General features: G+C 47.4%; 3 protein-coding genes across 7 annotated transcripts in view; 1 reads left to right on the top strand and 2 right to left on the bottom strand.

The window, feature by feature from the left end:
• Nucleotides 1-13,728, bottom strand: part of LOC108099049 (breast cancer anti-estrogen resistance protein 1) — a 30,734-nt gene extending 17,006 nt beyond the window's left edge. For 2 of the 4 annotated variants that reach the window (XM_017202308.2, XM_017202311.2), the window contains exon 1: nt 13,225-13,728. In XM_017202308.2, coding sequence (XP_017057797.1) covers nt 13,225-13,515 — 291 coding nt within the window. In that variant the 5' untranslated portion in view covers nt 13,516-13,728. Of the gene's footprint in view, nt 1-65; nt 787-13,224 lie in introns of those variants that run through there. The other 2 variants (XM_017202309.2, XM_017202310.2) reach the window with 2 other exon arrangements.
• Nucleotides 1-21,049, bottom strand: part of LOC108099052 (DC-STAMP domain-containing protein 2) — a 29,493-nt gene extending 8,444 nt beyond the window's left edge. The window contains 10 exon segments of the mRNA XM_017202315.2: nt 18,390-18,579; nt 18,636-18,773; nt 18,847-19,033; nt 19,085-19,330; nt 19,333-19,561; nt 19,621-19,774; nt 19,838-20,051; nt 20,117-20,377; nt 20,445-20,755; nt 20,811-21,049. Coding sequence (XP_017057804.2) covers nt 18,489-18,579; nt 18,636-18,773; nt 18,847-19,033; nt 19,085-19,330; nt 19,333-19,561; nt 19,621-19,774; nt 19,838-20,051; nt 20,117-20,377; nt 20,445-20,755; nt 20,811-20,998 — 2,019 coding nt within the window. The 5' untranslated portion in view covers nt 20,999-21,049 and the 3' untranslated portion in view covers nt 18,390-18,488.
• Nucleotides 12,191-16,946, top strand: LOC108099050 (dynein axonemal intermediate chain 4). Of its 2 annotated transcripts, XM_043207836.1 has the most exons (7): nt 12,191-12,579; nt 14,163-14,346; nt 14,427-14,573; nt 14,627-14,848; nt 14,905-16,349; nt 16,414-16,626; nt 16,686-16,946. In XM_043207836.1, exons 2-7 carry the CDS (start codon nt 14,290-14,292, stop codon nt 16,894-16,896), a joined length of 2,295 nt encoding a protein of 764 aa, XP_043063771.1. In that variant the 5' UTR covers nt 12,191-12,579; nt 14,163-14,289; the 3' UTR covers nt 16,897-16,946. The 2 variants fall into 2 exon arrangements, with proteins under 2 accessions (XP_043063771.1, XP_017057803.1); XM_017202314.2 differs by lacking the exon at nt 12,191-12,579 and having other exon boundaries at nt 13,930-14,346.
• Nucleotides 21,050-25,133: the final 4,084 nt, after the last annotated feature.

The following is a 25,133-nucleotide window of genomic DNA, read 5'->3' as shown; positions in this document are numbered from 1 at the left end:
GCAGATGAGCCGGGAGATAGCCCGGCCAGGGCCAGGATGACTCCATCTGAGCTCCAGGTACTAACCGATTTGATGTGGATGCGGCGAGAGACGGGCACGTCGTAGTCCAGGTCCGCGTTGGTGGCGTTCGAACTGCAGCAGGAGGCGGACACCGACACGGAGGAGCTCGTCGTCTTGTCCAGCATCTTGTTGGGACGAACGCTTCGTCGGGGACTCCTCGATCTGATCTGGGATCTGGGATCTATGATCTGGCCAAGATGGGCTGGAGTCGCGGCTCAGCACGACATGTCGAGCGACGGCCACAATCGAGATATTTAGATATATTTAATCCAGGACAATATAAATAAAGTATCTCGACGTGGGCTCGCGATGTATCTAGCCACTTGTATCTCACTTCACTGTTGTCTATCTGCAGCTCAGCATATGTATCTTGTATCTGGCTTTGCCGAATCAGCTTTAATTTCAAGTTTAGCCGCGGGCAGCCGAAAAAACCGAAGCCGAAAAACAAAAGACGCTGCCAAACCGCAAACGCAGCAAAATAGCAGCTCGTCTCGTACCTTTCGGCTGGCGTTTTAGTTGGGTTGTCACGAATCGACTCTCGACTCTCGTATCTTGTATCTTGTATCTCGACGCGCTTGGCTCTCGAACGAGTTCCGCACCGCAGCGAGCGACTGAGTAGACTGAACACAGAACCGACGACGAACTCCGAGTCCGACTGCCCACCGCAGATACACTTGAATGTCGTAAATGTTAACCCCTCTGTTGGCTAACAGAGCGGCCAATATCGTAGATGGTAGCAGCAGATCGGAGTGAAAACCGTAATTGTCGAAATTGGTAGGAAAGTCAGCGATAAGAGACATGAATTTAAAACATGCTTATTGATTTACGAAGTCTTTACGAAGTTGTTTGATTTATAACCGAAGTTTATATATATTTCAAAAAATGTTTGTTTGTTTTAGGGAACAAAACAGCTAAGTGTTGAGCTTGTTTCGAGCACAAAAAAAATCAGGTCTCTCTACTTCATATAGTATTTCACGTGCGCTGAAGTTGACTGCCCTCCTCATATCTTCATATCTGGTTCCCTTGCTATTTGGCTATGACAACCACTCGTTATGCGAGAAGGCGAACACAACCCAGTTCGACAAATTCGATGCAAGCTTCGAACAGCATATCAAGTGCAGACGTTATCCATAAGCGGAATGTTTACCCCCGAAAGCTCAATTAGCGAGGAGATGTTGGAAGCTCGAATTACCATCCCGATGAGACGTTCAATTCAGTAGCCGCCCTCGCCTCGCAGTTTAAGCCACTATGCGGCAGCTGTCCAAACACATTTGCGTACACCTCGAGCCCGAAAAAGGGGCAGGAACACAACAACACTCAACAACACACAACAACAGAACAACCGCCTTCTCAACAAGGCGGAGCTGAAGGTCAGGCAATCCGTTCCCTTCCGCGCAGAGAGGAAGTTGTTACCCACTCCGGAATCGAGAACGAACAGAGAACCGATGTCTGTGCAGCTGAGTTCTCCACAGAACGAAGCCGAGCTGAGTGTGACATTTGACATGATTTGCATGCCAAGTGCCACGCCCCTTCAGTCACGTCAAGAGGGGCGACGGAATCGAGACAGGCCAAGGCAGCACGAAAATTGGAGAACCGAGCCCGACACAGGAACAAACCAAACAAAAACTCCGTCACTCGTTGAGTTTTATTGTCACTTTCGTTGCTGCGGGGATTGATTTAATTTAATTTAATTTACTCGATTTGATCCGACATCGAACGCTTCAGAGGGAGTCGCCCGACTTTCCTTCGATTTGCGTTCTTATCTAAAACGATTGGGTCGTAAAAAGTTTCGAACAACACTCTATTTTTCCACTCCAAGGCGTGGGCTTCTCCCATTTCGAGAGCCCAAAAGTTTGACAATCAAATTTGCATGGAAATGGCTGTGGACTCTCATCCCTTCCCCATCCCTCACCCCCCTTCTGACCTCCCCTTGGCTGTGCATTCTCCTGCGCTACACTCATTACCATTATCCTGCGTCCCGTCCTCACTGGATCTTTGTTGCTGTCACGCATAGCAATCGTTTTTCAAGAACCGGTTTCTGGCTATGAAAACATTTCGAGATGAAATGCGATGAGTTTGGAACCCACCCGCATTCCAGAGAATTAGTCGGCAATTCGGACGACTGTGTGCTTGGGTTAGAAAAATATGCAAGGCAAACAAAGGATGTCAGAAAAATGACCAGAAGGGAACCCATTCGAATGCAAGCCCTCCAATTGGCTCGTAAGAATGATTTCTGTGTGTCCCAGCGATTTTTAGCACAGTTTAGTTAGTTTGGTTTGCCTACAATTTGTGTGCTCACATTAAAGCACTTTTTGGCTTATAACACACCCACCTCTTGGCATTCCTTGCTACATTTTGGAATACCCTCGCAAATATGCAAACGAGATATGTCGGTGTCATATGGCTGGCTTAGCCCTCCTGCCCACCCATCTCCATTTCCAAGCAGCCATTCATTCATAACACCTCGTAACACGGTCCCATTTGCGATTTAGGAGCTGAATATATAATGTATGTTAATCAGACAAACATATTCGTATATAAACGCACGAGTATTGTGTCTGCCGCTATCGCTCTTGCGTAAATTGTAGAAGTTGTAGGCGTCGTTCCTTTTATTTGAATGATGTTGTTTTTCCATTCGGCTTTTTGCGGTTGCCATGGACGGAAAATCGGAATTTGTTTGTTGGGAATAATGGCACCTGACCGAACGATTTCCACCAAGTCTTTCGCCTCCACATATCGCGTAATCGGGGTTCGGGGATGGGGGATGGGGGAGAAGCTTATGGCAAATATTTGGGGACTGCTAATTGAGCCATTTGAATGACCGTCAAGGGACCAACGACAATGGCCGAGCTATTTTATTGCACATTAGTGTAGAGCCCCGGTTCCCGAAAGAACGACCATCCCTTGGGCTCACAGCTGCACGAAAGTGTCAACCAGGATACGGATATCCCTGGACAGGACAATTGATTCGGCACTCTGTTCTGGACAATGGGACTGTTTACTCGGCCAGATGTGGCTCTCAGTCGTCTGGGATTGCTTTCATTATTCACGGAGTGATGGCCAAATCAAAAGCACGAGCTACTATTTATTATAAGTTATAATTAATAAATATAAAATAAGTAACGCACACTAATAGAATTAACCATTACAATTACCATTTTTAATTGTGAAGAATTCAAAGTTCAGCTAACACATTTCATAGTTACCTAATTTTTCTTTAAGGAGCACTGCAGTTAAAAAAAAAAAAAGACCACTGTCCTTCTTTTCGAGTTAGCCACTCCGGGAATCAACGAATTGGGGCAGGTCGCCACAGAGCACTATTAACATTTCTTGCCCAACATCTCCATTTCGAGCCGGTGCCCCACTCCCATCCACTCCCGTCCCATTCCATCCATCCACAACAGATCGCAATGCAATGCTGACCCGCTGGGCAATCAGCTCGAATTCGAGTTCGCCGCTGGCCATGCGTGCGCCATAAATGGCCAGAACGTGCCACTTTCGGAAAACAATGCAGAAGCTGCGGGTTTAGTCGGAGCTGCGAATGGATCCGAATCCGAATCCGAATCGAAGCCATAGCTAAAGCCAAACCAAAGCCAAAGTCGGAGCGGCGGAATCAGAAATCAGAGGGGAAATCAGAAATCAAGTGGCGGCAGCGGAAACAAAAGAGATTGGGAAGAAATGGAGCACGTCGGAGCGCAGCGGCCGAAAATGCACTGAAAGCGATTCCCGGAATCTCTCGCTTTAACCCAACCATTGGCCAGGGGGCCAGATTAGCCCCTGCGACATCCAATTAGAAGAACAAGCCAAGCAGCAGCTGGGGCGCGCGATAAGAAGGGCGGTCGGCCAAAGTGATAGGACACTTGTGGCACTCCGTGTTAGGTCATAAATTCATCAATTATCAGGGGACAGGGAAAGCCACTCCTCGTAAAACAATAGAGCCACCATCCATCGATGGGCCAGCGACATGCCCATTTTTGTGGAAAGTGAAACACAGGATCGTCTTCTCCGCCACATCAGATGAGATCAGCTGCGGGCGCAATTAAGATGTGCATCTTAATGAAACTCCAATTTTACAACTCCCCGATGCACTCGTCGAGTCGTCCATCTCCGTTTTTGGGGCTGGTCAGGTCAGTGGCAGCTGAACATGAACATATGCCCACGCCGAAGGAGAAAGGCCAGCTCAGCAGTAGTTGAGTCGGGGAGTGAAGGGGGACTTGAAGAAATTTGCTTGGCCTCTGGCGATCTAATACGTTTTCGGCAGGCAAGGGTCTTCGACCCCATCCACTTCAAATACTCTTTTTGCTGCCACTCCCCCAATCCGCTCCACTCAATTAGTGGGTTAATTATCGAATAGTATTTATGTTCATTTCTTTCCAAAGAACCATAAACCACGGAACAACTTCGTCGTTGGGTATTAACGCTGCACGGGGTATGCTGGATTCCACTTCAGTGAGCCAAGTCAACTGCAATCACAACCTTTTAAAAGATCCAACCTAGGGAATCTCCCCCTCTGAACACGACAGCACGCCTTTTTCACTCCCACTTACTCAAATTTTAGCTGGCAAACTTCAAAAACGTTGAGCGCTCCATTTATCATGGACAAATCATAGATCCCTCGCCAGCTCCCCAGAATCTTAGAGCCTCAGTCAACACAGACCCGAACTGTCGGCAATTTCACATACGCATATTGTGTGCAGGCCTAAAAATAAGGCATGCAAATAAACACGACGCGAAGGAGCTGCAAATGGACAAATGGACAGGCTGGCAGACTCCCTGGCAGTTTGTGGCGGAAGGCGGAAGGAGGAAGGGCCTAAGTAAATCGCTGGCAGCTGGCGGCGAGTTTGACAACTTGCCGCGTCTCAATCTGCGATCCGGAGGAGCAAACCGTATCGGAGTCCGGATTCCTGACACGATCTGCGCCACCCAGCGGTAATAACAAACAATTTGTTTGTTTTGCCTGGGCGGCGGAACAGCCAGAGATCAGTGTGTTTTCCGATCTGGCTGCGATTTGCCAGCGTTTGCATAATTCATGAGCCGCCCCATCCCGACGGATGCCGGTTGCAAGTTACACCCACATGCGGAGGCAGAACGCGGTCTCGCAGCCATTCATTACGAGCACACACTGGAAATTGAGATACAACACAGAAAACTGAAAACAAAGGGAGCCCATTTCGTATATGGGCAGCACAAGTTATGGCTGCTCCGTCTCGATGAAGACTCCCGATGCCGAGGGGAGGTTGCCCAGCTCCGTTCCTGGAGCCCACAGAAAGGAGTCAAGTTCCCTGACTGGCTGCAGCAATTTGAAGTGCTGTGTAAGAGCAACTGGTTGGAGGGGCTTCGATCGGAAGATCTGCTGGGAAACTTGCAAAACTGAAATGCTGAAAAAATGATAGCAACCCTTGTGGAGAAATTTTAACAAGTGCTGTTGAAGGGGGATCCTGGATAATGGTGTCGGAAGGAGGCACAGATCCTGGCGCCAGCTCAACTTTGGGCCAAGGTCAGAAGGCAATTGGATGAGCGTTTCACCCAGTCGGATCTTGGCATGGGTCCTTCCCACAGTCGCCGAAAGGAAACTGCTCCACATCTGGCAAATCTCGAAACTCTGGCAGAGGCATCCGTGAGATAAAAAACAGCATTGATTGCAGCTACGCGCCAAAAATTGTGTACTCGTGAAGTGGCAATGTCAGGAGGGGAAGTAAACCAATGTATCTTTATCTGCTGCTGGATTGCGTACATTGTTCGTGTGGTTGTCACTTGAAGTGCTTGCCTCGAAAACCCATGCTTACAACAGAGCTTGCAACACTTTCCCGAGAATTCCGATTGCGGGAAGGGAGGCGAAACACGAAAATCAACTTTCGATGGCGGGCAAATGTTAAACGACGACACCCGATAGTGCTGACTCTCTTATAATGAAGTCGTCTTCGCCTCGAGTCCGCGTAACAGAAGCCGTGGAGTATTTGGTTCTCGGGAGAGGTTCTTCTGTGCCGAGTGGACCTCCTGCCGAGTGTTTCCAGAAGGGCCAACCCAATTACCGCAAGAGCCGACCTCGCTCGGTAATCAAATCCGCGCCTTCTGTCGCCTTCTTTGAGGAGGAGGAGGTCGGGGAAGAGCCATAAACATTCATTGATGACCAGGGCCCGCTCACTGAACGAAGTGCGCACACATTGCAACCTTCTGCCGACTTGCTCCGTTTGTACTTTCCGCTGAGACGGCACTAAATGCTAACCCAATTCCGAGTCACTTTGCGAAACAAACAAGGGAACACACAGACTCAACAGATTTAGTGGCCAGGCCTGCGAAAGTGTTCGCTGCGGATTCCTTTCGGGTTCCCGCCACCGAGTGAAGTGCTTCTCGGAATGCTCAGGCAGACAGCAGACAGACTTTGCCTCTTTGCCTGCCCAGGCGCAAGAACAACAAACTCTAGCCGAAGACGAGAGGTTCATAGATTTTCCTCTCGGGTTTCCACTCGATGCACGCTGCCCCGTTTTCATGACTGCAGGCCGATGATTGCTGTTGTAAACAAAAAGACTGAAAATTTCTCCAAGTCATCAGGCCAGAAAGAATTTTAGATCCTAAAAAGACAATGCCAGCAGTAAACGTTCGGCCTGAGAGTCAGCCAAGTTAGGGAACTGTAGCATTTAAAAATAAAGTTGGAAGAGGCTGGGGGGAAGGAGTTAAAGGATGGTTGGGTAATTAATTCCTTGAACTCAATATACCTTAAATGTAAAATTGTATAATACTTTCGTCGTTGGATACCCTCAATTCGAGCTATGTTGCAATACAATTTCGGCGATCAGCAACCAATGACAACAATTTGCATTGGTAATGCCGAACTGATCCAATACCTTACTACCTTGCGTTGCGTTCGATTTGGAAACCAAATTGGGAGTACAATGTCAAGGCGCTGCCGTTAAGCTGGAGGGCGGAAGTTCTGGACTGAGTTACAAGGTATCAGCGATTCCAGGAGCCATATCTCGGGTACTTTGACATACCTCTAAACATTTGTAATGGAATTCCTAAACGAACTGGATTTAAATACTTCAATTGGGTGGGGGTCGATTTTAATAACTAAAATGTTACATTTTGCATTATTTTCGGTTTCGGCGATCAACAACCTGTGACAACAATCTGCATTGGAAATGCCGAACTAATCCAATACCTTGCTACATTGCTTCTACCTTGCCTAACGTACGCGAAGTGGATTTTGAAATGCAGCGCGTTCGATTTGGAAACCAAATCGGGAGTACAATGTCAAGGCACTGACGTCAAACTGGAGGGCGGAAGTTCAGGAGTGAGTAACGAGGAATGCCGGCATGAAAGCCCCTCCACTGTCCGCTTTATCAGTCAGGCCAAAGTAGGTGAAATAGACCCACCGGGGCCGGTGGTTGCCGATGTTAAGTTTCGCAAGCGAGTGGCTGAGGTGGCGACACCAGAAACAGAACTTGTCATGCATCGCCGATGAGGAGCAGCATCATTGGTGTAAATAAATCAATCATCGGGCCATCATCACATGCTATCAACATCGTCGTCCATTAGCGGACTCCAAATATGATGGATTTCCTGGCGCGCATGTTGGGGGAAACTCATTTGGATTTGCCCACTATCGGGGATTTTAGTAAACAAAAGTTTATTTATAACACGCGAGAACAGTGCGAGAAGGGCCGCCGGTCTAAATATAGTCGATTGCACAATTTAGTGCGAATAACTCCACGGAAAAACAGGCAAAAACAAAGACCGTGGGCGGAATGCCTTGGGCCTTATCTTATCACGTGTGCTGAACATGTTGACATTTTATTTTGCAAATATCTAACTCGTATGAAAGTACGTCTGAAAGCCGAAGCGATAAGATTAGATTCGCTGTGGGTTATATCAACACTGGATACTTGCACTTACTTGCGTATTTGCCGCCCCACAGCAACAGGGGAACTCTCTGTGGCAAATGTTTTCCCGAGTGCCATAAATTCAAATGTTGTCAGTGCATTTATAGATTATATGGAAAATGGAACAAACGCGCACTCTTCATGGCGAAAAACTCACTTGTGCAAATAGATCATCATCATCAGAACAAGGAGAGACGCAAATCGCTGTGCAAATTTGTGGAGATCTTTCTGAGGAATTCCAAAAAGATACTCCGTACATCTGACAGACGTTGTTTGTCCACTGAATTGTTGTGCAAAAGATTACTGTGGAATTGCTCAACCTTAGGGGCTTTACAAGTTTTTCGGCTTAATTTTGTGATTTCTTTTATGAAGGCTTAAAAGTTAAATCCTCTGATAAACATATACAGTAAGTCTTTAGGTTGAATCCATTCCCTTGGGATAAGATTATTTCCAGAATCCACAAAACCAAAAACACTCTCTATCATATCGAAACCTACTTAACACCAGATCAATTCATTTACATTAAAGAAAATGACACGTTTTTCTTTCTTTGTGAAAGCATTAATAAAATCCGAATTGAGTTACAAGCCCCTTTAACCCCATTGAGTCGATCTATGAGCTTGTTAGTTTTTTCCGAATTTACAGCATACTTCAATTTATAATTGCTCCATAAAAATGTTTTCCTCTTTTCCACTTCACGCGAACATTCGGAAAGTCTCAGCGGCCGACTTGTGCATATATGCGGAACTATACAGCTATATAGCTGCCAATTCCAATTTGTTTGAGATCCAAATTACTTGATGGCTGTTGAAATTAGTCAGATAAATCAACAAATCTTTCCCCCTTCCGCTTTCCAAGCGTTGCGTAAATCAAAAATTTATGTTTAGATTTTTGGAAAGTTTATGGATCCAACGAATTTGGTGTGTTCTCCTCGTCCGCCATCTATCTATCTATCTATCTGCAGTGGCCCCAACCCCTCGGATTTATAAGGTCAAAGCGTGGACAGAAATAAATGCAGATGCCCAACCTGAGGAGACGCCGAATGGAAAGACGGGGCCAAAACGTGGGCGACCCCGATGGCCAAAGATTCCGTCGGAATACCCCAAACGATCTTCAATGCGAACATTAACGACGCCATCTGACATATTTGGTTTAATGGGTCAGCGTGAAGGCAGAATTTCGGATGTGAAATGCCCCGATCAAAAAGTATTCATAGATCGATGATAATCACCGAACGATGATGATGGCTTTCGCTGCGATACTGAGATACAATAGGCTTATCGCCGCTATTCACTAAATACGCATTTACGGCGGCCCATCCTAAGGTACACACTTCTTCCACCACCTCCTCCAGTTTCCCCCCATAAATCTCCACTGCTCCGCTTTTACATAGTTTATGAGCCATTTATTAAATGCCGCAACGCTTTAATCTGCACTGGAAGATCTGGCCGAGCTGCATAAATTAATTAAACTTCAGAGGAGTGAAAAAACGGGCGACGAGAATGCGCGACATATTTTTTCCGGGCGCTGGGAATCAGATAGATTGGCTATCCCGAAGTATCTTTCTTTGGCGGAATTATCTTTCTCTGTGTGAGTGTGTGTATCTCGGCGGTTGACAGTGCTGATTAGCATGGCAACTGGGAGCTGGGAGCTGGGAACTGGGAAAATATCTACGGCAGCTGGGTTAAACGATCCCTGACGCCTCCTGAGTTCCCATGATTTTCCCTGGATTTTCCTTCTGCATCAACGGCTTATTAAGGGGTTATATCCAGTTGCGATTTTGAAAAAATCGAAATTTTTTTTTTTGCCTATTTTGAATGTATATATATCTAAGAAGATTATCTGAAAATTTCAAAGTATTCCGGTAAATAGTATTGGAGTAATCAGTGTATTTGTAAAGACGTCTCCCATGTAGTTCAACTAGTAGCCAAAACTTTAAATGCGTTTTTCTCGAAACTATGTCTTCAAAGTCGGTGAGCAAAATTTCTCAGAGACGGCTTGTCCGATTGACTTGAAACTTTCACATTCTCTTCTTAGATATTTTTTTCAGGTAATGAAACTTGGAATTTCGGCTCCGACAAAAACTTCGATTTTTTTAGCCACTTCAAAGTTGAAATTTTTGTGCCAAAAACAAAGTTTTATGTTTGGGAAGCCGCCATTTTGTCAAAAATCAAAATTTTGAAAATCACAAGTCTCATTACCAGCATTTGTCTATTCTTTACGTAATCCTTTTGGTTTTTTGCAATTCAGATAATTTGGACCGGAGAAATTTTGCTCACCGCAAAACCTTTTTTTGAAGTGGACCCTCGGGAGATCCTCTACAGGACCGACGGAGTCCAAAATTTTTTTTTTTTTTAAATATATTCTAAAACTAGAAATAATGACCTATCTTTTCATATATATTACGTATTCATACAATAAATTGCCTCTCCAAAAATAATTTTCAAAAAAGCTCATTTTTTTGGCCTCGCAACTGGATATAACCCCTTAAGCCAAGACAATTATGTAATCAAAAGTTGTGAGCTGGCGGTTGCATGTCGGCATGTTGCCGAAGTTCTGGAACATGGAACTGTGTGTATTTTTCGGCTGTATCTCGAGGTATTTCAGCTGCCGTCACGTGACAGGAAAATTTGTTTAGCTAGCCAGAGAAACGGGAAGAAAAGCCGCCACAGGTAAACACACAAATAATTCTACTGTTTGTTCCTCGGGTAACAAATTAAGGAATTTCCAGCACGTACACATAAATTCTTCACTTTTCTCAGCTCGCTTTCCCGGCTTTCCCGGCTTTCCACTTTCTTTATTCGTTGTTTATTCTCCGCTGGCTCTGCGTTTGGTCAACCGGCCTCTCATTCGGTCTTTTTGCTTTTTGCGCTGCTTTTAACTGCTTCTGCTGCTGGCAGAGGCAACGATTTATGCATAATTTTCATAGCCAATGTCAGAGTCGCAGTCAGAGCTCATAATTTGAATGCGACAGCAAAATATGTTGGCGCCATCGACTGGCACCAGTAACTGTGAACTACTGGCACTGCAATCCGCAACTGAAAACTGAATCTGCCTCCCTGCATTTCAATTCCCAGCCGCGTATGAAGCGTACGAGGCGTATGAAGTGGCTCCGAGGCTCAATGACCGCTCCGCTCGGCCAGCTGAAGCCAAAAGCACTTTGGCTCGCCTCGCCAATTGCCATTAAATAAATTCATAAATCACTAAAGCGCCACTCACAAACACAAAATCCACGCTACCCAATCGTCGAAAACGAAAACGGTTGCAACAATAAAACGTGCAACACAAATTAACATTTTGGCCACAGCAATTTGGACAGAAGCGAAAGGGAACTAACCAGGCGGTGGAAAGGATTAAGATGGGTTAATACAAAAAGTATGTCCCATCTATCCAAGCTAGATGCTTCGCCTTAACTTAGCCCAAGTTATATTCTAAAGTTTATCATGGAACACAAAGCGGACACCTCCACGCACTCAGGAGTGAGAAGTCAGATCCTAAATAGTCTTCCATCCTTTTGTGGCCGTTCTATGGCCAGTGCCTCCCCAGGACAACAAACCTGAATTGCGCACATCTTTTTGCGAGCTGCAGGGGACAGAAGGTTGATTAACCCCTCGAGATGCTGCAGAGCAAAACAAACGGCAACGAGTCGAAGGACCAGGCCAGGAAGGACCGCCGACTGGCTCTCAAAGACGAGCGCCTGCTGGCTCTCAGATAAATTCAGCACGAAGCGCTGACAAACAGAGTTCTGTTCCCAAAGCCGGAAAACATTCACTCTCCGTGAGCTTTGTTGGGTGGCGGGTCGGTAAGAACCACCCTCGGTGGGTTCGGGGGGTTCGATTGCGGGCAAGTTCATGACACGGCAAGGACGACGGCACTTCCATGCCCACGTTGGCATTGGAAAATCGAATCAGAGCACTTTCGGGGGATAAAAAACAAAATCGAAAGCAAACAGGGGATGCGGTGTGCGGCAAAGGCAAGTCGAGTCAAGAAGGAATCAAGAAGCGACTGCCAGCGAAGCCGAAGGGAAAGTTTCTGTTGGGTTGAAGTTCTGACTTCGAGCGGTTTCTAGTAGTCAAGTGCCGCCTCCTCAAGAAGTTCAATATGCAGTCTGGAGAGCGGCTCCACTCCATCATCTTCCGATAGATGGCCACATCTTGGCACCATCCTTCCACTCGGGGACCACCCAGAGACCCACCCACCCCTTCCGCAGCCCGGCTGCCACCCCCGTAAATATTTGTTTCGCATCATGGAGCATCTGATGAATGACGTGACTCGCACAGAAGCCACCACCGCCGCACGTCCCTCGCTCTTCGCGGGAATCAGGCAGTCAGCAGCCGTAGCCAGATCCCTGACGTTTGTTTCGTCACGACTGGAGGTCGGTCCACCCAGCTCCCAGCTCCCAACTCCCAACTCCTGCTCCCTGCTCCCAGCTTCCAACTACCAGCTCCGCCTACTCGTGGTTGTGTTTACCCAACATCGCGCACTCCTCTCTGCACGCATGCGGCCTCCTCTCGGCAGCCTCCATTGAGACCATTGAGACGAGCTGCACCTGGACCCGGTGGCCACATAGCCACATTGCCAAACAACCAAATAGCCGGCAAAAACAGTACTCGCTACGCACCCTGCGTATCCACAATCTGTATGTATCCGTATCCGTATCCCTGTATCTGTATCTCGTCTGCGAACAATGTTTTGACCACGCAATATGCGAGTGTATGTTATATTGAAGAGGGCTGTTCGAGCAATCATGGTTGAAGTGCACGATGGCTTGTTTTGCGGATAAGATTGGTAAATGGTATCTCTCACTATGGGAAGCAATTCTTTTGTATTGCAGCTCTTACTAAACGCAACATCTCTCAGTGATAAAGATGCGATTAAATAAAACACGAAAAGCGTATCATTATCGAACCAGAAGTACCCAGAAAGAAAGCTAGCTTCGGCGAGCCGAAAAGCCAAATAAACTCGATACTCCAAGAAATATGCTTTCGTGATAAAAATTATTGAACTTCTACTCATAATTTTTGTTTCATAATTTCTATTTATATTTTTCGATCTTTCCTATGGAAGCTACATATGTAAAATCTTCGAGCCCACCTCGCGAGTGGCGGTCAAAAAGGAGCGCGCACACGACTCCCATTCGGATATCAATGTCCATTCCTGTCGACTGGGTTAACCTTCCAATTAGCGTCACGTTCAGTTCGCTTAACTTCGCCTGACTGCGCTCGGCGGTGATGATAATGCCGGTCCGATGGATATACGATGGATATGGATATGGTGTATGTACCTTCGCACGTACCTGCGCACTTTTCACCCGGTGCAGAGTGCCGCCCGAGAGGAAGTTCGCCGTGGTCGCCTTGGCGTGCATCGCCACTGAATTTATGACGTACTGCGGCGAGTGTGGCGAGTGTTGTTGTTGTTGTTGTTGATGTGGTTGCTTCAGCTTCAGCGGCTGCTGTTTGGACAAGACCGGCGGACAAGGCGTTTGCGGTTCGCCTTCCAGCAGCGGCTGGGCTTTGGCTCTTGCCACATTCCTAATTGAGTTTTCTGGTACTCGGTTTTCACTTTGGCACTCCATTTGACGCTGCACTCTAGTTGTGGCTGCAGTTGCGACTTGGCAATTTAGTGGCTGCTGCAATTTATCTCATGTCTGCTGTGGGACACACAAACTGGCAGCAACACCTTGGGAAAGCGAAACCGAACCGAACGATATTTACCAAAAAAAAATCGAGAGAGTGATACGGACGCGGGTGTGAACCAGGTTTGCTCCGCTGGCAAGTTCAACTGTTACTGATTCGCACTTTCAACCTTCAAAAGGGAGCCGGTCGTCCTTCGCCCCCCGGGGGTGGTTGTGCTCATTGGGCTTGGTGTGGGCGGGTGCTCCGGCCCAAGTGCCAACTTTATCTCGCCATTATCTGGCGAGCAGGCGCAGGGGAAGCTCTGCAGAGCGGCTGAGAGCGGATACGGAAGCAGAGAGCCGGAGAATGCTCCTGATATGGGATGGCGGAAGGGACGTAACGCAACGATTATTTAAAATTATGAAGGCTTCTCTTGGTTCTTCTGGGATTGATTAGAATGTGCTTCCCTTCCTGAGAGGGGAAAGTTGGCAGTAAGCGTTCCTTGAGCACCTCAAATTAAATAAAATTAAGCAGCAAATTCGAAAGCAAATAAAGTGTCATTCAAATGAATCTTGTTAAGATCTAAATAAAACCAACATCTTTACAGTAACCGAGAAGTCCATGATATACGTCTCAAACATAGCCCCCAAAAGATACCCTCAACCCACATAAATCGTTTGAAAAGTCAGTCGAAATCCAAAGATTACAAAGATTACAAGGTCGAAACATAAACCATGTCCATGTCACTGAGGGAGGGATCTATGAGCCAGGACAATGGCAGCATGTACAAGGTAAGTGGTCGGTGCAAAACCAGCCAGCACTGAAGATCCTCTCCCTCCCCCTCCATCCCTCTCCATGCGGCGGCCATCAGTCGAGTGCCATTGAAGTCGACCCGAAGAAGAAGTCGGTGCAGGTTCCCCAGGCGCCCGGCGAGGAGGGGAAGCCGAAGAAGAAGGACGGCATGCACCACTACATGGCGGAGACCCAGGCCGACTTGCAGTACCGATCCCAGATCAAGGTGATCTCTTAACTAGTGCCACTAGATCTCCTGCTAAAGACAGCGATCCCCAGGTGGCGGAGAAAGTCGACGACGAGGAGGTGGACATGACGCCCAAGCCGATCCTCAACGAGGCCTACGTGGAGCTGTTCATGAAGTACAACCTGAACGTGCTGCACCAGGTGACGAACTTCACCACGATGATGTCCCAGAGCCAGCCGAGATCCCGGACTCGCTCCAGCATGCGGGCGGGCATCGGCGGCAACAAGCTCTCCATCGACGACCTGATGAACGGGGTGAGTCGGTGGCATCTCCCTTGTGGCTTCCTGGCAGCCTCACGGTCTCCACCCAGATCATTTACGAGACCATCAACTGGGAGCCCTACAGCACCGTGGAGGCGAGGGAGCTGGCCTACGTGCCGAGGCCGTACACCCGCTCCTTCGTGAAGATCACGCTGCGCAAGTCGGAGCTCTTCGAGCTGCACAGCCAGCCGCAGACGACGGTGGCCAAGGGGTCGCCGGAGGGCGAGGAGGCGGAGCGGGACAACCGGCTCTACGAGTATCTAACGGTCGGCAAGGGCAAGGTGCGCCGCCGCTCGGACAACGACGCCCAGACGGACACGGTGCTGGTCACCTCGCGTGCGGCCAACACGATCCTGATCAGCAAGGCGACGGTCAGCTCGTACGTGTCCAACTTCGAGATGTACGACACGCTGAACAACATCAGCAAGGAGTACGCCACCTCGATGATGGGCTCGGTGAAGGACCTGCCCGCCGCGCTGGCGGCGCAGGCCGAGGAGGGGGAGGTCCTGGAGGACGAGGTCGAGGCCGTCGCCGAGAAGGACAAGGTGACCAGCCAGACCGAGCGGCTGCTCCGGAGCGCCGAGTTCCGCAACGCCGTCATGTACATGGGCCGCACCCTCTCGAGCAACAATAACGAGGCGGGGATGCGGCGCTTCCGCAACTTCGACCAGGTGGAGCGCTGGAACGCGGAGGCCGAGTACGTCTACTCGCTGAACCTGCTCTTCCGGCTGGTGCCGGAGCCCAGCAAGAACGAGCGCAAGGCGGTCAGCGACATCGACTTCTGCCGCAGCAACGGCGACATCCTGGCCGTGGCCTACGGCCTGTACTCCTTCTCCTCGCAGCGCGTGCCCACCTCGGGCAGCGTCTTCCTGTGGAGCGTGAAGAACCCGGGCGAGCCGGAGCGGGCCTACTACTACGACGTGCCGGTGACGGCCATCAGTTTCTCGCCCTTCCTGCCCAGCCTGCTGGCCATCGGGCTCTACGACGGCGGCGTCGAGGTGCGGGACGTGAGCAGCCTGCAGGACATGCCCGTCGCCGTCTCGCAGCGCAGCACCTCGCCCGGCTCGGCGCCCGTGGTGGCCATCCGCTGGATCAAGCAGGTGGCCGACGACGAGGAGGAGGACATCGACCCCTTCCTCAGCCTCTCGCAGGACGGCTCCGTGACGCGGTTCCGCATCATCAAGAGCCCCTTCCTGCTGGGCTTCACCCAGATGACGCTGGAGCGCGTCGAGGGCCACCCCGAGGGCATCTTCGTGCCGCCCTCCTCGCGCATCCCCTGCGAGTCGAACCGGCACCCGCAGGGCCTCAGCCTCACCACCCACCCGCTGCACAAGGACATCTACTACGTGCTCACCGACGAGGGCTGCATCCACAAGTGCTCCATCAACTACCAGCACCAGTACCTGGAGGTGCTGCGCTGCCACGACGGGGGCGTCACCGTGATGGAGTTCTCGCCGTGGTCGCCGAAGCTCTTTCTCACCTGCGGCAACGACTGGTGAGTGGGGCACCTGCTCCAGCGGGAGATCTGCGTTCAGGAACAGCTTTCGTTTCCTTTCCAGGTTCGTGCGCGTCTGGATCGACGGGATCACGCGACCCCTGCTCGAGCTGCAGGACGAGATGACCCCGGTGCACTGGGCCAAGTGGAGCCCCACCCACTCGACGATCATTGTGTCGGTGAACCGGGAGACCGCCAACGTCTGGGACTTCCGGCGCAACTTGCTGCGACCCATGTCCAAGCACAAGATGGACTCCTCCTTCAACACGGTGGCCCGGTGAGTCAGCTAACCCGTTGTTCCACAGACGATAAATGATCTTGGATCCTCTGTTGCAGGTTCTCCCACTGCGGACGCACCCTGGTCATCGGCAACGAGCGCGGCAACACGCTCTTCAACGCCCTCAACGACATGCCCTTCTCGCCCCACTTCCAGTACGACGAGTTGGAGAAGGCCATCTTCAAGGCCGTCGGCAACGACCACGAGCTGCTCATGGAGCTGAAGAGCATCGGCTTCTTCGGCTACCCCGACAAGAGAGCCTTTTTCTAGATTTCACTGGATTTGGTTCGTTGAAATAAAGAACATGCAAAAGCGAACAACTCGAAACTCTGGAGCTCTAAAATCAACTCTGAGAATTCCTGAAACCCCACCCCGCACAGCTCGCTTTGCACTTCCTTCGTCTTTTTCACACTGTATCCTCAGCTCCTCGGCTTCTAAAAGAGTTCATCGACACAGAAGCTCAGAAGCCCGCTCACAAACTAACTAACGAAAAATGCCATCGTCGGAGCGAGCATAACGGATTGCTCTGTCGGATCATCAGTTCCGCGCGAGCGATCGAATGTCAGACAAGACTGCTCCGGGACGACAAGGTAAGCCGATACCATCCGACCGTCAAGACGGGCCGTCTTTTACCTGCGCTGTGCTGGCAGAACAATCAGTCCAAATAGTTACTCAGCTTAGGCGAGATGAGCTCCGTTCATCGCCTCGAGTTTGGCTCGAGTTTGCCTCGATTGTGAGTGTGCGTGTGTGTGGCTAAGTGTCAACCATGGTGGCCAGAATGGGATTCGGTTGTATTGTATTAAATAGGGGTCAGCAGGGAGAGTCCGGCGATCGGCGACCAGAGGTCAGCGGGTGTTAAATAACGAATAAACACTTGTGCACACATTAGCATGGCAAATGGAAGCCGCAGACGGGAGGAGGGGGAATTTATTAAACAGCCATAAAGGGAACAAGAGCCCAAACAAAAGAAGCGGGCAGGAGGGTCGTAGCCAATGAGATGACCACAAATGCCCCGATCTACGGTCTACGGCATGCTACAGTTTCGGCCCAGGAGAACTGACAAAAAGCAACGAAGTAAATGTCAAAACTCGGGGATCGTAAATAAAGAGAGACCACCGCATTCGATGGCCGTAAATTACACAGCACATTCCCAAAGAGAAATAAAGCAGAAATGGGACGATGGGGAAGGGACCACTGAAACACTGCTGGATGTCATCATCAATGGCGCAATGGCGCGATCCTTGGCCCGGCCGAACGGCCGACCGGCCGACGTTGCAGCATTAATTGCTGGGAAACAATCTGCGGCCCGCCGCTGCTGTCGCGTTTAATGAACATTTAATTGCAGCCCACATGCTCGACGACAATGCCAAAGAGTCCCAAGAGCAGGACTCTCGACAACGGACAACGGACAACGGAGGAGGGCACGGGGCTGCACAAATTTAAAACAAAGTGCTATTGCCCATCGGACAATCACAGCGCTGACAAGGAGACAAACGAGCCCACAGAAGCCGCCACTCCACTGCAGCCATGACAAAGGCAAACGAACGCGTTGCCGGCTCTATCGAATCAGCAATAATGACAGCGGCGGCGACGATGATGTGGCTGCCAATAAAAAGTTGCGAATCATCGAAATCGTTGAGATTCTGAAGCCTAAGTGGAGACTTTCCCGGGTCACTGGGATTGCACTTTAACTGGAACATTCGTTCACCTTAGATTTCCTTAAACTAGCAAGTATAAAGAGCCATCTTCATGGTATCACTCACCCAGAGTAATATATTTTCGACCGGTCAAATGGCAATCTTGTGTTGGGAATTTATTCCTGCATATCCGACTTGTGGATCCGGAGTGCCCTAAGGTTTAATTTACCTTTTCCTTCGACGGCTTTGTTGCCCGCAAATCTCCCTGTAGCGCTCCTCTCTGAACGATACCTTTTCGGAGAAGTCCGACGAGTCGCTGCACGAAGAAAGCAATCAGCTCAGCGGGGGTTTCTCAACCTGGTTCTTACTCACTCCACTTCGGAAACGTCTGAGAAATCGCCGTAGTCCAACGGCCGGTTGCACAGGCAGCACTTATTGAGAGACCTGTTGAAGCACGCATCGCAAAAGATCCCCTTGCAGCCCGGCGTGTCGCAGGGGTTCCGATTCGACCTGATGCGGAAACGGATACGTGATTGTGAGGCCCGCGATAAGCAACGTGCGCAGAGCGGTTTGAGATACTCACGCAGTCAAGGGCTTGCTGCATATGGTGCACTTCTCGCTGCTCTGACAGCAGCGGCAGCAGCAGCAGCACCAACTGACCAAGCAGGAGAATATGTTTTCCAGCCAGGTCACCCATCCGAGCAACTGCACATCCCGCCTGTGATTGAACTCGTTTCGCTTCCTGCGACGGACCATCTTGAAGATGGTTGCTGCAGAAACACCATTAGAACCACACTAATGCAATGCATACTCTCGCTTGCCTCTGTCCTCGGAGATCTTGTTGTAAAGGAACAAGGCCCTTTCCTTGGCTCGCGCCGGGTAAAAGTAGGCCATGATGAGATGGCGGGTGCGCAGCACGTACGGCTCGGCCAGCAGGATGAGCCAGGCGAACAGGCAGAGCAGCAGTATGAGGGCGTACTTCACATAGTCGGGCTGCACGGGCAGCGGCAGGCAGGGATTGGTGTCCAGGACGCTCTTCTGCGTCAATGGGCGAAAGGCATTGGCGACCCCCGCATGATGTCGGCCACATAGCCCCCGCCCTTGATCTGCAGGTCGATGTAGGCGGGCACCTCCAGCCCGGCCTCCTGGTGGCCGTGAAAGGACATCGTGGCCAGCAGCCAGAAGAGTCCGTAGTCCAGGAAGCAGAGCGCGAACAGCTGCAGGCAGGTGGTCACCATGAAGCAGGCGTTTTCCACGAGCGACAGGAACTCGAACAGGGTCAGGCGAAGGCTGGTGAGCTGCAATGAAATGGTGTGTCTAGATTCCAGAAAGTCCTTTGAGAAACACTGAACCCCACCTTCATGTACTTCGACCTTTCAAGCCGTTGAAGGGGCAGCAGGTGATTATATCCGCGCTTTCCGTGCCGTTTGTCGATGTCACTCAGGATATTCGTCATGAACACGTTCTGAAACTGCCGGCTGTGCATGTAGCGCAAGTAGAAGATGATGGCTCTGGTGGGAACAATTACAGCATCACCCACATTGGACTAGTAAGATGGCGAAGTTCTTGCCTACTTAAAGAACACAGAGAGCACCATGACCCAGCAAAGGGTGTTCACAAAGTCCTGCAGGAGGAGGAGCGGCGTCAGTCGCTCGTTGATATCCTGGAGTATCTCCTCGCCCACGTCCGCCAGACTCTTCGAGGAGTTCGTGTCGAAGAAAAACTCGTGCTCGAAGGTTATATTCGCGTCGAACATCTGCTCTATGTGCCGCACAAACTCGCGGTATCCTGCGGCCAGAACAAGGCAATCATACACGGATAAGGATAAGAATAGATTTGCGTGGAACACCTACGCTCCGAGATCCTGTCGAGAAGGTCCCAGCTGACATCCCAGTAGCCGCTACAGAATACATCGATGAGCTTGGCGGGATAACAGAGGGCCAGAAACAGCTTGGTGGACTGGCAGAGAGCCTTGAAGACACCCATCTTGGCTTGGCACTTTACCATCGCGGTGTGCGCCGTCTTCTTGCAGCGCGCCCACGGAGTTCCCATTTCCGTATTGCACAGATCCACGACGGACTTCAGCCACACCGCGCAGTTCTTAAGCGTGTCAACTGAAACAAGACCCGGGGTCCAGTAAAATGCAGTTAATTACCGCGGTTATGAGGGACAGCTACTCACTGATGGCGATCAGGTGCCCCTGGATGCGGAGGAGCACTACCATGGCCTGCTTGAGCACCAGGCGCACCTCATGCAGCATCAGATCGACGGCCAGCTGAATGGCGTTCACCGGCTCTAGGATCACGTCCAGCATCTGGCCGAGCGCCTGGCGCAACAGCTCCTGCCCGCAGGCCAGGCTGCGCAGCATCACCTTCAAGTTGGCCATGATGTTGGCCGTGGGACCAACTGCGACCAGGACAAAGGCGAGGCTGATGAGGAACGCCCTGCCGCGGGCGCTGCACAGCGAAGGAGCAGCCAGGGCCAAAATGCACCTGGAAAACGCATGGGACTAGGAACTCACATCTCCTATCCGTTTACCTTACCCACCTTACAAAACGGCTGTAGAAGGACCCCAGGGTCAACGCCACCAGAATCGCGATGATCATGTTGATGCTTAGGCTCTGGTGTCCCAGCCCGAGGCTCCACCAGGTCCACGCGATCGTCACAGCGAGCCCGGTGAAATAACCAAAGAGCACGTACGGCACCACCAGCCTGAAAGTCCAGGCTTCTTCCATTTCGTTTGCTCAGATTTTTATTTTGCCAATTTACATTGGCGGGCTACGTCTTATCTGTCTATCGATTTACTTCGTTAAATCACGCTGTGTAATCGTAACGTAACGCGTTGCGTTCCGTATCGTGCACGTAGCAACTCGTAATCCCCTAAATTTGCCTGACAAGCCTTTTTTTAAACCAAAAAATTGGTTTGAACGCCGGATAGACGTTTTATAAAAACTACTTTTTATACCCTTGCAGAGGGTATTATAATTTCAGTCAGGAGTATGCAAAGCTGTGAAGGAGACACATCAGACCCCATAAAGTATATATATTCTTCATCAGCATCACGATCTATGTTTCTATAAAAGCTAGTCTCTTAGTTTTAAAGCTACCTATCTTAGTAGTTTTTCATCCAACGAGCATTCTTGCCCAACAGATCTTTAACTATAGCTCTTGAAAAGTTAAAAAACCTTATATCGTTTTTTTTCATCTTAAAATAAATAACTTAATTACTTACTGTCTAATTCATGTACTCACTGCGAAAAAACCTTGTTGCACTGCAATCTTTCGTCTTCTTGAGGTAAGATAATCACTGCAACCACTTTATCCGCAACATTTACAATTTTCCCTGAAACTAAATAAAAAACAAAAAAAAGTAAATAATTTGTTACAAATAATATTAGTTAGAATTAATTTGTCAGTAAAAGGGTATTTACCTCTTTGGGTTTTTGATTCAATGCATCTTGAAGTTCACTCCAAGTAGAAAGGTATGGTCATCACCTGTAACGAAAAGAAAAATTCCAAAATATTAGTTTTATTGTTTTATAGAAATAAATAATTTAAAAAATACATACCCCAATGGGCTGATGTACTGCATCCTGGAGTGGAGTTCAATAAGATAATCACTGCAACCACTTTATCCGCAACATTTACACTTTACCCTGAAATTAAATAAAAAACAAAAAAAAAATAAATAATTTGTTACAAATAATATTAGTTAGAATTAATTTGTAAGTAAAAAAGGTATTTACCTCTTTGGGTTATTGATTCAATGCATCTTGAAGTTCACTCCTAGTAAAAAGGTATAGTCATCACCTGTAACGAAAAGAAAAATTCCAAAATATTAGTTTAATTATTTTATACAAATTAATAGTTTAAAAGATACATACCTCAGTGGGTTGATGCACTGCATCCTGGAGTGGATTTCAATAGAAGATCACGCCATTCATAATTCATCCGGCAGCCTGTTGTCCAGTCCATTTAGGTGGTATCAGCATACTATATGTCTCCGGTAACTGCATTCTTACAACTATTCTTATTATTCTATTCTTTCATGATTTTCATGTTCTTCCAGTTCAATATTTGATCAAATTCGTTTTTTAAATTTCTTTCATGTCCTTGAATACTTTCAGACACTTTATCTGTTGCTTTTAATTTCTTTGTCAAAATATTTCTGATTTATTAAGATAAATAACTTGAATATTTATTGTCTAACGGATGTACTCACTGCGTAACAACCTTGGTGCACTGCGTCCTAAAGTCGAACTCCAAGTTTCAGGTAAGATGGTGCCACCAATTATTTTCTGTAACCAGCCAAATACACAACCAAAAACCTGAAATAAAATAAAATAAATACTTAATTAAATAAATAAATTACATTTACGAAAGTCCACGTCATCACTTAATTTAAAAAAAACTGCTACTCACCTTTTCCGGTTTTGATGCACTGCATCCTGGAGTCCATACAGGATGGTATCGGGCACCTTTAAGTTCATGCCAAGTTAGGTCATGATGCAGTGCATCCTCCACTTCGGGCAGGAGGATATACACAACTCCATACCAAGTCAAGTGATGATGCACTGCATCCTGATCCATACCAAGCAGGAAGGCATCTGGCATCCAAAAGCCCATGCCAAGTCAGGCCATGATGCACTGCATCCGGAGGTGGACTCCAGTAGGAGAAGTCCACCCATGATGCACTGCATCCGGGAGTGGACTCCAGTAGGAGGAGTCGGCCGCATACTCTCTCCCTCACTCTGGAACCACTTCACCAACATACACGCACACACACACACTTCCAGAGACCGGAGAGAGTTTCTTACAGAAACTGCCGGTCATCCCGGAGAACTTGAGAAATTGGCCAAAATCAAGGGGTATCCCACTACGAATCAGCTAGAACCAGTTGGGAATTATAGGTGCAAGAAAACGAAAAAAATTTTTAATTATCATTGTGGCTGACGTGGCCTAATTAATTTAGTTAACATTAAGTTAACATTACATTTACATTATATTAAATTAAAATTATATTAACATTAAATTAACGTTATATTAACATTTTATTAACATTATATGGATTATGGGCATATTGAATAATGCTCAAATTTTTGGTGTTTTTGATTTATTAAAAGAACTTAAATAAAAAGATATTCTGACATCCTAAGTGGATCAGTTTATTTGAACATTGGCATCAAACATTTTTTATTTAAAAGGTTAAAAAGAAGGTCAACACATTTCCAAATTTCCATTAAATGGGTTTGCTGAAAATTGATCAAAATTCACATGTCCATAACTAATCTAATTTCAATCAGATTTTTAAGCGTCATACTTCTGAATGTTTGTATTTTAATTCTCTAATATATACCTATACATATATATTTATTTTGGCCCATTTTTTTTCCATTTTTTCTAACACAACCCCTTTCTAAATTTCCATAAAATGGGTTCGCTGAAAATTGGCCAAAATGTACTAATTCTAAGTCCATAAGTCCATAACTTTTTTAATTATAATCAGTTTTTGAAGTGGCATGCCTCTTAAAGTAATTATATTTATTGATTTTAAGATTTAAGAAGAAAAATCTTTATTACTGCGATGTTGAAGTAAAACTGCCCCCGAAAAGTGCACTGCATTTATTATGGAAATGTCTTTTATGTTCGAGTTTGTGCGTCTTGCACTGAATCGATCTGAATCGAACTTTCGACCCTCTTCATGCCAGAAATTTCAATTATTCCGATGAATGCAGAAAAGATCGTTTTTTATTTTACCCCTCTATAGCCCAATAAAAACGCAAAGCTCCAACGATTCCTTGCTCTTTCGCTTTTTCGTTACTTTTATTTCAAACAACACTCGCCTTCAGGTCCTCTACAGATCTCGTATCATATTTTTGAGTTAACAAACAGTGCCTTTTTGGTTGATATATTTTATGGCTTTTATATGAACGGCAATTTTCAAACAGCGAAAATGGATTTTTAGTGTAACGAGCTTCGAATGGTTTATTTTGCATTTAGTTTCTGGTTTTCCGGTTTCTGGTGCAGAAAAATACAACGTTGCAGTCGAGATCCTTGCTTCTCTTTGAAGGACCTATGTATTCATTCAATTACGTATACATGACCACTTTGTATGAAAGCTTACTTTTTGGGAAGTTTCTAAGTTAGTTTTTATGGTCTGTGTAAGTATATGTTCCATGAAATATTTATCCAATAATACTTCTCGCTTGCTTCTTAAAATCTATAGAAATATATATCATACCGGGGTATATATACAAATAGATGCTTGTTAGTTAGTGTATTTGATACTTTGCAAGGTAATTGAATTACGTTTACGTTTAAGAGTTCTCGATTAGGCTCTTTCTCTTAAATAACTCAGTCTAGCACCCCTAGAGATTGAACTTGGATAAAAGGGTCGATCTGCCTGAACTATCGACTCCATAAATATACAATTTTAGTTATTCATATAGTACACGATATATATGTTAGTAATAGTATACAGCTTAATGGATAAATTGGCTGCCTTGCCAAAACTTCTTGATCAGTGATTTTTGATCCTTTACTGATCAGTTTCAGTTTCAATCTTGCCTAAGTGACGGCGCCATTGTTAAATACCATATATAAATATGCTTTGACTAGAGATTTCTAAAAAGGATAGAGAACAGACCAGAACTGGACACTTTAAAGAATTCTTACTGTCAAAAGTGCACTTAAAATCAAGTACTTGAAACACAACACAAAATTGGCTCTGACGACTAATAAATAATTAAATACAATTATGACGTATATGTTTTTGGTTTTAATATTCATCTAAACGTCTACTGTTTAACTAGGCACTTTTTCTATTTAATAGATATTCGGTTAAATCCTTTTGTTTTTTTCCTCATTATT

The sequence above is a fragment of the Drosophila ficusphila genome, unplaced genomic scaffold (assembly GCF_018152265.1).
Source record: "Drosophila ficusphila isolate 14025-0441.05 unplaced genomic scaffold, ASM1815226v1 contig_288, whole genome shotgun sequence".
NCBI classification, from domain to species: Eukaryota; Metazoa; Arthropoda; class Insecta; order Diptera; family Drosophilidae; genus Drosophila; species Drosophila ficusphila.
This window is presented reverse-complemented; position numbering and strand designations above follow the sequence as displayed.

Excerpts from the sequence above, each read along its gene's own strand:
- LOC108099050 (XM_043207836.1), top strand. The coding sequence starts at position 14,290 with ATGTCCATGTCACTGAGGGAGGGATCTATGAGCCAGGACAATGGCAGC. Across the intron at positions 14,849-14,904 it reads TCGACGACCTGATGAACGGG|ATCATTTACGAGACCATCAA; the intron begins GTGAGTCGGTGG and ends GTCTCCACCCAG. Across the intron at positions 16,627-16,685 it reads TCCTTCAACACGGTGGCCCG|GTTCTCCCACTGCGGACGCA; the intron begins GTGAGTCAGCTA and ends CCTCTGTTGCAG.